Here is a 14,835-nt window from a genome sequence, read left to right on the forward strand (position 1 = left end):
AGGGAAGACAAGGCAGGAGGAAGTGCAGAGACACTGTAGGGGAGCACAAGAGAGGGGGGGAGTAGGAGGGGGAAGCTGAGCAGGAGAAGGGAGGTGGAGGAGAGGGAGCCCTGAGGAGGAGGCAGGAAGATGGGGTTAGAGATGGTCAGAAGGGTAGATGTCAGGGCGAAGCTCATCATCTTGGAGGGATAGATGGTGAAAGTTGCATTGGGAAAGGAGGCGAGGCTATGGAGATGGAGAGAGGGTGGGACACAACGGTAAAGACACGGCAACGGGTTGGGGGTGGAGAAGAAGGGAGACACCAGGGGGGAGGGGGATCTTGGGGGAAGTGGCTGAGCGAGAGGTAGGCGATTAAATCCATGATCAAGGGCGCCGCTATTGGCTACTAGGACCACGTGTTCCACTGTGGCGCCCTCACACTAAATGTGGGCCAGGAGGCGCGTGCTACCACGTCTTAGGCGCGATGGTGCAGAGACCTCTAGGGGTCTTTGACCACCGTGGCGTCTGGCACGGATTCAAATTCCGCGGTGCGCGGTACGAGACTGTGGAAATTTGAAGTCTGGTTTCTACTGCATTAAGTATTTGCCTTTTCACTTTTGTTTTATGGAGGACAATATTGGCAAGAGTCACTAGGAAGCTATCGGAGATGGAGTAGTGACTGTTTACACAATGAGTTCTCCAGTCTAGTTCCTTTTTGTTAGGAATGGGTAGAGGTATTAATTTCAAATTTAATTCACATACTAAGATCAAAGGGCCCTTGGCTGTGTAAAATTTGTGTGCTTCTAAGACACTAAAGACAAAAGGTATGGCTATTTATGTCATTTTATGATACTTGCAAACTCACTTATCAGAACCTGAAGGGTCTTAGGGGTGTACGTGCAGATATTGCAATCATTGTTATCTTAATGTATATCCACTGCAGTCTGTTAGTTTCTTTTTCTGCGCTAGCACTCTTCCCACAAACATGTCACATAATTTACTACCTGATCGTATCTGCATGGCCGTAATTGAGCCACTAAGGGGATTACCCGTGTCGGTATAGACTATCCGTTTTGCGTCCCCACGTTCACAAATAAAACCTGACCTACTGCCCACGGAAAGCTAGGCATTAATGGCTTTCTCTGGCCACATGTACTTGCAAGTACTAACCAACCTAAAAACGTACTAATCCTAATTGCTATAACAGTCTGCAAATGAAGTAAGTAGAGAAGTAATATTGTTCAGTATACCGACGTAAAAGCATCTGTCCCTAACAACCTGTATAGATGATCTACTTAATAACATGGTGGGCTTGGTGGTCTAGCGATTCCCCTATACAATAAAAATGTCAGTGAAGTTCTAATCGACGAAATTGAAAAGACGTCACGTGACAATCGCAGAGAACCACTAACGTAAAAAGAAGAAAGAGATGGGAAAAAAGCGGTAAGAACGTTTCTAGAAACCAAAACGTCGCAGGATGGAATCTCAGTGGGACCGCGGACTTTTCGCTCTTCATTTTAACCTGACCTTCACCTCTCCGCGATATGAGGAGTCGCCACTGTTTTGCTTTCCACGACAAAATGTAGGTTTTCTGTCAGCGGACGAATATCTGTCGTAGGTCAGGGATACACAAGTAGTTGAAATGGCGTCCAATTGAAAGATTTGCATCAGTTCACTGAACCACACGAAATCATTATTCTTAATACATTTCTTTATGTTTTGACTATACTTTTGTTTTTCCAACAACCGTACGCATTTTTAATTTCCGTCATTTTCAAAGGCAGTCATATAAAATTGTTCATTAGATACAACGTTCTCGATCACGAGATCACGAGTTGTTGGAAAAATAAAAGTGTGGTCAAAACACAAGAAAAGTTATTAAAAGTGCATCTAAATAGTCGCGTCGTGTAGCATCATTTTCATGGAAATTTCATTACCTACGTACATTACCTACGTACATTATTAAGATTATAACTTCCTGGCAGATTAAAACTGTGTGCCGGACCGAGACTCGAACCCAGGACCTTTTGCCTTTCGCGGGCCAGTGTTCTACCAGCTGAGCTACCTAAGCACGCCCCGTTCTCACAGTTTAACTTCTGCCAGTACCTCGTCTCCTACCTTCCAAACTTTACTGAAGCTCTCCTGCGAACCTTGGAGAACTTGCACTCCTGAAAGAAAGGATATTGCGGAGACACAGTATATTCCGAGTGTTGACCACAAGTGTACAAGCATATAATTTGCGAGCAAGTTCTTGCATGTCCACTACCCAAGTGGCAGGATATGCACCTAGTTGTAAAATGATGTCAGACTCAGACATATTGACGATTCCATACTTGAATACCAGGAATGAGGGTCAAACAGTGGAAGTATCTCCACCATACACCACAATTAGGCATGTGGGTGTTACACATCTGATTTTTAGTGCAGTCTTGACATTGACAGTAGAACCATGTTAAAAAGCTTTGTGGAGCGTACATGAAGCCTGGAGGGTGTTTCCAGAACGGGATTTTCACTCTGCAGCGGAGTGTGAGCTGATATGAAACCTGCTGGCGGACCGAGACTCGAACTCGGGACCGCCTCCCCCGCCCATCCCACCCTACCTGCGAGTCAGACTGCAGCCAGTGCCTAGACGTACGGCTTGGGCATTGTACCACGCCAGTGCTGAAGGGTGACGCGTGACTTTTCCAGAGCGCATCGGCGGGCCTGCTGGGGATCTCCGCCCGCTGGCTGGTGGTGAGTGCGAGCCAGCCCGAGGAGGGCCTGCCGCTGCGGATGGACAGTGAGGTCACGTGGGTGACGAGCGACGCGGGCGGCATGCTGCGGCAGGTGTCCGTGTACCGCCCGCACCCCGCGCTGCCGCTCCACAGCCTGCCCGCCTCCGTTCTGCAGGATCTGCGACTGCGCGGAGGCCGCAACCCCAGGTGGGACCTGGAGGGCCACGTGCTGCACGCCGCCGCCACTGTGAGTTGGGCTGCTCTTCGAGAAAGTGACGTTCATCTTCATGCTGCACCTTTGCCATCAATGGGGTCACTTAAGGGGAGGTTTACTATCTTTTGGTTCAAGAAATCGATTTTTTAAAATTGTTTTTTTGGCTCCATAAAAGTGTTTAGAATCCACCCCTGAAATCTTTGTTATTCGCGGTTGAACAAGAAAATGCACCTGCCTGAAATCGGCTTTTTTCACGCACCAGATTTTATCTTTCGGAGGACGAATTCTTGTACTGGTGCTTGGGAGGAAACACATAAAATTCAAATGAAAGTTTAAACGCGTGTGAAACTTCCTGGCAGACTAAAACTGTGTGCCGGACCGAGAATCGAACCTGGGACCTTCGCCTTCCGCGGGCAAGTGCTCCTTTCTTTCAGGAGTGCTAATTCTGCAAGGTTCGCAGCAGAGCTTCTGTAAAGTTTGGAAGGTAGGAGAAGAGGTACTGGCAGAAGTAAAGCTGTGAGGAGGGGGCGTGAGTCGTGCTTGGGTAGCTCAGTTGGTAGAGCACTTGCTCGCGAAAGGCAAAGGACCCGAGTTCGAGTCTCGGTCCGGCACACAGTTTTAATGTGCCAGGAAGTTTCATATCAGAGCACACTCCGCTGCAGAGTCAAAATCTCATTCTTAAACGTGTGTGTTTGGAAGTTAGCCCCCAAGTATTTGCATTCTGGTGCGAATACTGTGGAGATTGCGACATTACTGGCAGTGAGCAGCTTCAAGGAAGGGTATTCAGCAATTTGGAAGACCATGAAAACGATGCACGTAACCCTGGGACTCTATTCGACGCAGTTCGCTAAGTATTCGGACGACCACCGGATTCAAGCGGCCGAAAACCGCTCGTACGAGCGGCTCTGGAGCAGCGCACGATGGCCCAGATCGAGCAAAACGCTCTCTGACGGAGAGGAAGGACTAGTTTATGGACCCAGAATAGCTGATAGAACGTACGTTGCATAATATTGCATTTATATGTAGTCAAAACTTCAGACGCGTTTTGCTCGAAACGACGTTTTGTTTATCGCGCGGTATTGTAGCTTCAAATATACTGAACCGATTGACTTGATTCTTTGTTTCCGACGAAACTAACTAAATTTTCTTGGAGTTGTACAACTTTTATTGCGATACATCAACTACAAATATTTTTACGTGGTCGATGAAGTCGAAAAATCGATGAAAAACCCTATTTTTTTTCAAATGGCCGCCTTTTTGTTTCGTATGGTCCAAATAGCTTAAGCAAGGTACAGCTCCTAAAGAATCTTATATACTTCGCTAACGTCAACTCAATTTTGATCTCAGACGAGCCGGCTGACCTGTGAGATACTGCGCGTGGAGGTCTACATTGTAATTTTGTTTTGTTCCGACGGCACTTCCGCCTTTGCTTTTAGACATTTCCGGTCAAAAAAATTCCAGTTTGTAGAGGAAATATCAATAATTATTTTGACCAAATTTTACATTGATAGGCCGGTCGGTGTGGCCGAGCGGTTCTAGGCGCTTCACTCTGGAACCGCGCGACCGCTATGGTCGCTGGTTGGAATCCTGCCTCGGGCATGGATGTGTGTGATGTCCTTAGGTTAGTTAGGTTTAAGCAGTTCTATGTTCTAAGCGACTGATGACCTCAGATGTTAAGTCCCATAGTGCTCAGAGCCATTTGAAGCATTTGACATTGATATCTGTAACACATCCCGAGAACAAACTACTCAAAGAAAATGCTTTTTTTCTGGCCAATGACAGTAAATCTCCCCTTAAAGAACACTATTTGACAGTGCCTTTCCCCCGACATTCTGCAATGTTTTCACTGTCACAAATTAATTCCACTATAATTAGCAGGTCGAGCCCGACGTAATTCGCTCTCCGACATAGTGGAAACTTGGCAGGATTATAGAGACGCCGAGTGGGGTAGCGCATTGGCGGACTCGCATTTGGAAGGAGGACGGTTGAAACCTGCGTCTGGCCACCTTACTTAGATGTTTTCAAAGATTTCCCTAAATTGCTTGAAGCAAATGCCAGGTTGATTCCTTCGGAATAGCATGGCCGCATTCCTTTTCCATCGTTCCCTAATCCGAGCATGTGTCCTGTCTCCAACGACCTCGTCGTCGACGGGATGTTAAAACTAATCTCTTCCACCTCCTCAGGATCATAGAAGGATGAAAATAAAGAGACACACATTTTGGTTTAGGTACCAACATACAATAGCTTCCGAGAAAATGACAGTCAAAGGTTCGACACTGCTTCCTCAGGCTCCACGCACATCGCTAAATCATCTGCGCTGGTTGCGTAGTTGGTAGGGGCACAGTTCCGAAATTTCGTGCCTCGAGTTCAGGTCCAGGTGTGACTTACGAAGTCGGGGTGAGGGGTACACTTAGCTTGGGAAGTCAAGGCCCTCAACTATGTCAGTCCTTAACACAACAACTAGCAAATCAATAACTAACGATTTATTCAAAACAAGCTTTTATAAAAGAGATAAGAGGCGATCAACACGTGGCCGTGTTTAAGACAATATCAAATATACAATCACAACAAGTGACTTAAAAGATGAGCCACGGAGATTTCAATACCTAAGAAACATAAATTACAATCTGAAGGTGATTTTAAAGGTGGGATAGATAGTTTTTTCTTTTTTGGCAATAATCAGCAATGTGAAAGTGATTTACAAGGCACACCAGTTGGTTACGAACCCAAATAACACAAGGAGCACAACAAGTTAATTAATACAATAGCTTCACAAGCAAATTAAAACATCCATTTTTTTAAATGTCTACCAAACGGGCAGTGACGCCAGGCTGCCCTGGGCAAATGTTGACTTAAGTTAAAATGCCGGAAGCAGCAGACCAGCCATCCAAAACAACACCTAAACGCCAGGTCCCAACGGGGAGTCACCTCCCATTAGACAACACGTCACAGCTTCTGTGCGCCGAAGCAGAACGTGGCGTCGCTCCCACACACCCCAGCACGCAGAAAACTGGAACACAAACAGACCGCAAGAAACACGGTAAACACCAAGCAAACATCAATTAATATAAGTTAAGAGATCAATAAACAACAACATAAACGAAGAACCAATAAATGCTTCTAATAGAAGTGACTGAAGTTTTACAGCAATATCCCCCATGAACCATGGACCTTGCCGTTGGTGGGGAGGCTTGCGTGCCTCAGCGATACAGATGGCCGTACCGTAGGTGCAACCACAACGGAGGGGTATCTGTTGAGAGGCCAGACAAACGTGTGGTTCCTGAAGAGGGGCAGCAGCCTTTTCAGTAGTTGCAGGGGCAACAGTCTGGATGATTGACTGATATGGCCTTGCAACATTAACCAAAACGGCCTTGCTGTGGTGGTACTGCGAACGGCTGAAAGCAGGGGAAACTACAGCCGTAATTTTTCCCGAGGACATGCAGCTTTACTGTATGATTAAATGATGATGGCATCCTCTTGGGTAAAATATTCCGGAGGTAAAATAGTCCCCCATTCGGATCTCCGGGCGGGGACTACTCAGGAGGATGTCGTTATCAGGAGAAAGAAAACTGGCATTCTACGGATCGGAACGTGGAATGCCAGATCCCTTAATCGGGCAGGTAGGTTAGAAAATTTAAAAAGGGAAATGGATAGGTTAAAGTTAGATATAGTGGGAATTAGTGAGGTTCGGTGGCAGGAGAAACAAGACTTCTGGTCAGGTGACTACAGGGTTATAAACACAAAATCAAATAGGGGTAATGCAGGAGTAGGTTTAATAATGAATAGGAAAATAGGAATGCGGGTAAGCTACTACAAACAGCATAGTGAACGCATTATTGTGGCCAAGATAGATACGAAGCCCACACCTACTACAGTAGTACAAGTTTATATGCCAACTAGCTCTGCAGATGATGAAGAAATTGAAGAAATGTACGATGAAATAAAAGAAATTATTCAGATAGTGAAGGGAGACGAAAATTTAATAGTAATGGGTGACTGGAATTCGAGTGTAGGAAAAGGGAGAGAAGGAAACATAGTAGGTGAATATGGATTGGGGCTAAGAAATGAAAGAGGAAGCCGCCTAGTAGAATTTTGCACAGAGCACAACTTAATCATAGCTAACACTTGGTTTAAGAATCATGAAAGAAGGTTGTATACGTGGAAGAACCCTGGAGATACTAAAAGGTATCAGATAGATTATATAATGGTAAGACAGAGATTTAGGAACCAGGTTTTAAGTTGTAAGACATTTCCAGGGGCAGATGTGGACTCTGACCACACTCCGTTGGTTATGACCTGTAGATTAAAACTGAAGAAACTGCAAAAATGTGAGAAATTAAGGAGATGGGACCTGGATAAACTGAAAGAACCAGAGGTTGTACAGAGTTTCAGAGAGAGCATAAGGGAACAATTGACAGGAATAGGGGAAAGAAATACAGTAGAAGAAGAATGGGTAGCTCTGAGGGATGTAGTAGTGAAGGCAGCAGAGGATAAAGTAGGTACAAAGACGAGGGCTGCTAGAAATCCTTGGGTAACAGAAGAAATATTGAATTTAATTGATGAAAGGAGAAAATATAAAAATGCAGTAAATGAAGCAGGCAAAAAGGAATACAAACGTCTCAAAAATGAGATTGACAGGAAGTGCAAAATGGCTAAACAGGGATGGCTAGAGGACAAATGTAAGGATGTAGAAGCTTATCTCACTAGGGGTAAGATAGATACTGCCTACAGGAAAATTAAAGAGACCTTTGGAGAGAAGAGAACCACGTGTATGAATATCAAGAGCTCAGATGGCAGCCCAGTTCTAAGCAAAGAAGGGAAGGCAGAAAGGTGGAAGGAGTATATAGAAGGCTTATACAAGGGTGATGTACTTGAGGACAATATTATGGAAATAGAAGAGGATGTAGATGAACACGAAATGGGAGATACGATACTGCGTGAAGAGTTTGACAGAGCACTGAAAGACCTGAGTCGAAACAAGGCCCCGGGAGTAGACAACATTCCATTAGAACTACTGACGGCCTTGGGAGAGCCAGTCATGACAAAACTCTACCAGCTGGTGAGCAAGATGTATGAGACAGGCGAAATACCCTCAGACTTCAAGAAGAATATAATAATTCCAATCCCAAAGAAAGCAGGTGCTGACAGATGTGAAAATTACCGAACTATCAGTTTAATAAGCCACGGCTGCAAAATACTAACGCGAATTCTTTACTGGTAGATGCAGACCTCGGGGAGGATCAGTTTGGATTCCGTAGAAATGTTGGAACACGTGAGGCAATACTGACCTTACGACTTATCTTAGAAGAAAGACTAAGAAAAGGCAAACCTACGTTTCTAGCATTTGTAGACTTAGAGAAAGTTTTTGACAATGTTGACTGGAATACTCTTTTCAAATTCTAAAGGTGGCAGGGGTAAAATACAGGGAGCGAAAGGCTATTTATAATTTGTACAGAAACCAGATGGCAGTAATAAGAGTCGAGGGGCATGAAAGGGAAGCAGTGGTTGGGAAAGGAGTGAGACAGGGTTGTAGCCGCTCCCCGATGTTATTCAATCTGTATATTGAGCAAGCAGTAAAGGAAACAAAAGAAAAATTTGGAGTAGGTATTAAAATTCATGGAGACGAAGTAAAAACTTTGAGGTTCGCCGATGACATTGTAATTCTGTCAGAGACGGCAAAGGACTTGGAAGAGCAGTTGAACGGAATGGACAGTGTCTTGAAAGGAGGATATAAGATGAACATTAACAAAAGCAAAACGAGGATAATGGAATGTAGTCAAATTAAATCGGGTGATGCTGAGGGAATTAAATTAGGAAATGAGACACTTAAAGTAGTAAAGGAGTTTTGCTATTTAGGAAGTAAAATAACTGATGATGGTCGAAGTAGAGAGGATATAAAATGTAGACTGGCAATGGCAAGGAAAGCGTTTCTGAAGAAGAGAAATTTGTTAACATCGAATATAGATTTATGTATCAGGAAGTCGCTTCTGAAAGTATTTGTTTGGAGTGTAGCCATGTATGGAAGTGAAACATGGACGATAACTAGTTTGGACAAGAAGAGAATAGAAGCTTTCGAAATGTGGTGCTACAGAAGAATACTGAAGATAAGGTGGATAGATCACGTAACTAATGAGGAGGTACTGAATAGGATTGGGGAGAAGAGAAGTTTGTGGCACAACTTGACTAGAAGAAGGGACCAGTTGGTAGGACATGTTTTGAGGCATCAAGGGATCACAAATTTAGCATTGGAGGGCAGCGTGGAGGGTAAAAATCGTAGAGGGAGACCGAGAGATGAGTACACTAAGCAGATTCAGAAGGATGTAGGTTGCAGTAGGTACTGGGAGATGAAGCAGCTTGCACAGGATAGAGTAGCATGGAGAGCTGCATCAAACCAGTCTCAGGACTGAAGACAACAACAACAACATCGATGCTGTAAAACATTTGAACTAAGAACTGTAAACAAATCCGATGCTGAAAATATAGTATCAGACTTTTACACTCTCATAGTTTGCCAAACAATATTTCCACATATGATTATGGCCGAAAATGTGTACAGAGATGAAATTGAAAAAAATTTCAAGATAATATCACGTTATTCAAATGCTCACCTTCACAATGATACTAGGTTTTGTGCACTTTAATTTGGTTGCATAGGTCTGCAATGTAGACCCGCCAGGTTAGCCGAGCGCGCTAACCGGGTGCTTCCTGGACACGGGTGTGCGCGGCGGCCCCAGACCGAATCCGCCCGGCGGATTAATGACGACGGCCGGTGTGCCGGCCAGCGTGGATGTGGTTTTTATTCGGTTTTCCACATCCCCGTAGGTGAGTGCCGAGCTGGTCCCCACGTCCCACCTCAGTGACACGACTCGCAGACATCTGAACAGTTTCGCAGTGTACCATGGCTTACACAAGTCGCAGACCGTTGGGGTGCACTAATTCCGTCCTGGGGGGTACGGGGTGGCGGCAGGAAGGACATCGGGCCACCCCTTTCACTAACATTGCCACAGCCGATTAACCATGCCCACCCTGCGTTTCCGCGGGAAAAACGGCACAAGCAAAAGAAAAAGAAAGAAGGTCTGCAGTGTATCTGCCAATTGTGTAAGCTTGGTATGCAGAAAATTACAACTAGACTCTGATCTAATATCTTCAATACCTTACAGTTACTAGCTCATTTCGAATACTGATCTTTTGAAGGAAGTAGTGACTGCTGTTCTCGATGCGGCCACTCACCTTGCCGGCTGGTCTTACTTCAGCAACAAGTACGTTAGGGCGACCAACCAACAAGTACACTCGCTGCAACGCAAATCGTTCAACGAAACGAAAGTACCAAAATCACTTACACCTTCGATGGAGAGCGCTGTTCGAGATGGTCTTGAGGGATGGGTCTCTCCGAGAAAACAGGCACCAAGGCAATGCGACGAACAGCGCCCGGAGTTGACATCAGGCAGGTCCACCACAAACTCGCGCCCGCCTGCCATGGTAGACCGGCCGCGCCGCTGCTGGCCGAGCCAGCGTGTTTTCCTCCACGGTCCTTCCGCCTTGTAGCGAATCTGACCCCAACTGCCGCGACTGCAAAGCAGCCCACAGATCACAACAGGGGCAAAGATCGTAGTACAGCCGGGTAATCGCTAGTGACGTGTCAAAGAGCTGGTGTGCCAGGAAAGGCACACCACGACTCACCAGACTTATGTTTGTCGATTTTATTGTTGCAGAAGTATGTGACATCAACATTTTTTTTTACTACATCGGGAAATATGCTCTAAGACGCACCACGAAGGAATTCTCTGAATGGGACGGAAATCCGTACCTGTGATGCACATGTACAGACAAACCATTTCAGAAACATTGGATGATTTATTCAAGAGAAATAGCTTCTCAAATCGATTAAGTTCGTACTGTATGCTGCGCCTCCCGCTGCAGGTTCGAGATCTACCTCGGACATGGGTGTGTATGTTGTTCTTAGCATAAGTTAGTTTAAGTAATGTGTAAGTCTAGGGACTGGTGACCTTAGCAGTTTAGCCCTTTAGGAATTCCACACATTTGAACATTTTTTGTACTGCATGAGTACATCTTTGTCCCTTATGCAAGCAGTTATTCGGCTTGGCATTGATTGAAAGAGTTGCCTGATGCCCTCTGAGGGATACTGGGCCAAATTCCGCCCAAATTGATCCTTAAAATCCCGTTGCTCCAAACATTGTCAACTGGGGAAATATCCAGTGACCCTGTGACCAAGGTAGGACGGCAAGCACGAAGACATGCCGTGTGCAGGCAGGCGTTATCCTGCTGAAAAGTAGGCCCAGGACGGCTTGCCGTGAAGGGTAACAAAACGGGACGTACCACATTGTCGATGTACCGCTCTGCCGTAGGGGGTGCAGCAGATGACAACCAAAGGCGTCCTACTGTGAAATGAAGTGGCACCCCAGACGATCGATCCTAGTTGTAGGGCCGTATGGCGACGGACATTCAGGTTGGTATCCTACCACCAGTGAGTCTCCAGACACGTCTTCGCTGGTTCAAAGTGGTTCAAATGGCTCTGAGCACAATGAGACTTAACTTCTGTGGTCATCAGTCCGCTAGAACGTAGAACTACTTAAACCTAACTAACCTAAGAACATAACACACATCCATGCCCGAGGCAGGATTCGAACCTGCGACCGTAGCTCTTCGCTGGTCATCGGGGCTCAGCTCGAAGCAGGATTCATCACTGCACACAATTCTACTCCGATGAATGAGATTTCAGACCGAATGTATCCGAGACCACTGCAAAGGGTGTTGTTGGTTTACAGTGGTCAATGATAATTGGCGCAAGGAAACGAGTGAGCCTATCTTTCTTTCTATGAGCAGCATGTAAATGTTTCGTGTGGTCACTGAAGGACCAGTTGCTCATCGGATCGACGATAATGATGGGTGGGGCTCTCGTCCCTCTCTGACGACTGTTCGGTCTTCGCATTCTCTCTAGGTCGACTGCGTCCATCTTAACCCTATATAAGACCAGATTTCACACTTTTCTGCCAACATCGTCGAATCGTGCCATTGCCCACATTCAGACTTAGGCGATTCGCTCCAACCAGCATCTTTGAGCCCAATTGCACGACGTTTCTGAAATGCTGAAAACTACGTATGTGGGTCACTCCAAAAGAATTGCACACTATTTTTTTCAAATCTCTCTTTTATTATACATGTTTGAAAGTTTTACACTGTGTAGATACATCCTTTAGGAACAATATTTTCATTTCTCCACACACTTTCCATCCATCTCAACTGCCTTAAGCCATCTTGGAACCAGCGCCTGTATACCCGCACGGTAAATTTCTGGACCAACCTGTTGAACTCATTTTTTGGCAGCGTGCGGAAGGGAGTCATCATCTTCAAGCCTTGTTCCACGAAGAGAGTCTTTCAGTTTCCCAAAGAGATGATAGTCACATGGAGCCAGGTCAGGACTGTAACGCGGAAGGCGGGTGTTTCAGTGTTGTCCATCCGAGTTTTGTGATCGCTTCCATGGTTTGTTGACTGACATGTGGCCGTACATTATCGTACAACAGCGAAATATCCTGCTTTTGCCGATGTGGTCGAACACGACTCAGTCGAGCTTGAAGTTTCTTCAGTGTCGTCACATTTGCATAAGAATTTATGCTGGTTCCACTTGGCATGATGTTCAGAAGCAAGAGTCCTTCGGAATCGAAATGCACTGTAACCATAACTTTCCCAGCAGAAGATGTGGTTTTGAATTTTTTTTTTCTTGGGTGAATTTGCATGACGCCACTCCACTGATTGCCTCTTCGTCTCTGGTGAAAAATGATGGATCCATGTTTCATCAGCTGTCACAGTTCTTCCAAGAAATTCACCTCCACCATTCTCGTACTGTTCCAAAAGTTCGATGCATACCGTTTTTCTTGTTTCTTTGTGAGCCACTGTCAACATCCTGGGAACCCACCTGGCACAAACTTTTTTAACGCCAACACTTTCAGTATTCTGCAAACACTTCCTTCCGCTATCCCAACGTAACGTGACAATTTCTTCACTGTGATGCGTCTGTCAGCAGTCACCAGTTCGTTAGCTCTCGGCACATTGTCTGGTGTGTGTGAAGTACGATGCCTGCCGCTGTGAGGACAATCCTCAATATCGCCGTGCCCGTTTTCATCACATAACCTGCTTGCCCACCGACTAACTGTACTGCAATCGACAGCAGCATCTCCATACACTTTTTTCAACCTCTTGTGGATGTTTCCCACTGTCTCGTTTTCACAGCACAGGAATTCTATGACAGCACGTTGCTTCTGACGAACGTCAAGTGTAGCAGCCATCTTGAAGACATGCTGTGACGGCGCCATTCACGGGAACAGGTTCAACTAAGCGGAAAGGATGTATCTACACACTGTAAAACTTTCACACATGCAGAATGAAAACTGTGTTTTTACAAAATTAGTGTGCATTTCTTTTGGAGTGACCCTCGTATATTGTTCATGCGTCTGCGACGCCTAGTTACTGTCCAACTGAGTACGTGGAATGAGATTCGCAAAGACTTTATGCCCGATATCGACATTTCCCCTGTTTACTATCCTTGACTGCTGCGTGGTGAAACTGTGCTGCAGCGTCGCACATACATACATCAGCCGCCAACAGTTTTGTATTTTCCGGTGATACCTGTGTCAATATCAATTTGTGACCAGTTTGCGTATTTTGCTCGTGGTGCATCGCTTGTTTTGGTCTTAGAGTGTATAATGAAATTATCTTGTCCTTCTTCTTCTCCTCCTCTTCGTCTATTAGACGAAATTGCCTGTACCTATTGTTGCGGGGTCTTCCGGTATCTCTTCTACCTTAGCGCTTATGTTTTCTACCCTTTAAGGGGAGTCTATCTATCATTTTCCATTCTTTTTAGGTGTTCGTTCCATTTTCTCCTGTACTCTACAGTTTTATCAATCAGACCGAAATTTCTTTTACTTCTTCTCTAATAACTTAATTCCTTAGTATGTCTTCTATCGTGTAACGTTTCACTAGTCCCAGGAATATTAATTCTTGTGCCTGAAAACGACGTTCTTGCTAAACACTCAGGTATCGCTTCCATAGAGCAACTGGGTCTGCAACTGTTTTGTAGAGTTTAATATGAATGTCTTTCCTAGTTATCTTTTTAAGGTTTCTGTTAAATGCTCCACATTTAAGTTTACTAAGCTTAATTTCTATAGCCATACATTACTTCACATCCTAGGTAACTGAAGTGGTTTAATTGCTCTAAAATATTTTTATCTCCCATAATTTTGTTTCTAATGTGTTCCTTCGCCATGGAGACTGTTGTCTTAGTTGTTTTTGTTGATATCTCCATATCATATTTCGTAGTTATGTGTTTCAGTAAGGTTTCTGAAGGTCCTCTTCTTTATCATCTAGAATCGCGTGCATCTTCAGCATATAATAAGCTGTTTAAAAGAGTTGACATGTCTAGGTATCTACATTTTTGAAATTCTGTTTCCATATTTGCATTATTTCATGTATGTAAATGTTAAACAAAGTTGAGGATATACAGCAGGCTTGTCATACTCCTTTGTTAGTTGGTATCTCGTCAATCCTTTTTTCGTTGAGATCTAAAGTGAAAGCGGTGTTCTGATCCATACTTTTCATTGCATTTATCAGATGTTCTGCATATCTGCGCTTCGTCATTTTCTTCCAATTTCTATGTCTATTGACACTGTCAAAAGCTTTTTTAAAGCCGATAAAAGCAAGGTGTGTTTCTTCGTTATATTGTCTGCGTTTTTTAAATTATCTGTTGTAAAATAAAAACTGCATCTATTGTAAAGCATCCTTTCCTAAAATCCATTTGTTCCTCATGCAGTAGTGCTTCCGTTATGTTTTTAAGTCTTGTGTTCAAAATCTTAGCATACATTTGTATGCTGATCTAGTAAACTTATTCCTCTGTAGTTGCTGCACAGGCTTTAT

General features: G+C 44.6%; 1 protein-coding gene across 1 annotated transcript in view; it reads left to right on the forward strand.

Moving 5' to 3' along the window:
• Positions 1 to 14,835, forward strand: part of LOC126334722 (glutamate receptor ionotropic, delta-2-like) — a 78,228-nt gene that overhangs the window by 5,848 nt on the left and 57,545 nt on the right. Inside the window, exon 2 of the mRNA XM_049997297.1 lies at positions 2,668 to 2,940. Coding sequence (XP_049853254.1) covers positions 2,668 to 2,940 — 273 coding nt within the window. The remainder of the gene's footprint in view (positions 1 to 2,667; positions 2,941 to 14,835) is intronic.

The sequence above is a fragment of the Schistocerca gregaria genome, chromosome 1, assembly GCF_023897955.1.
Source record: "Schistocerca gregaria isolate iqSchGreg1 chromosome 1, iqSchGreg1.2, whole genome shotgun sequence".
Taxonomy (NCBI): Eukaryota; Metazoa; Arthropoda; class Insecta; order Orthoptera; family Acrididae; genus Schistocerca; species Schistocerca gregaria.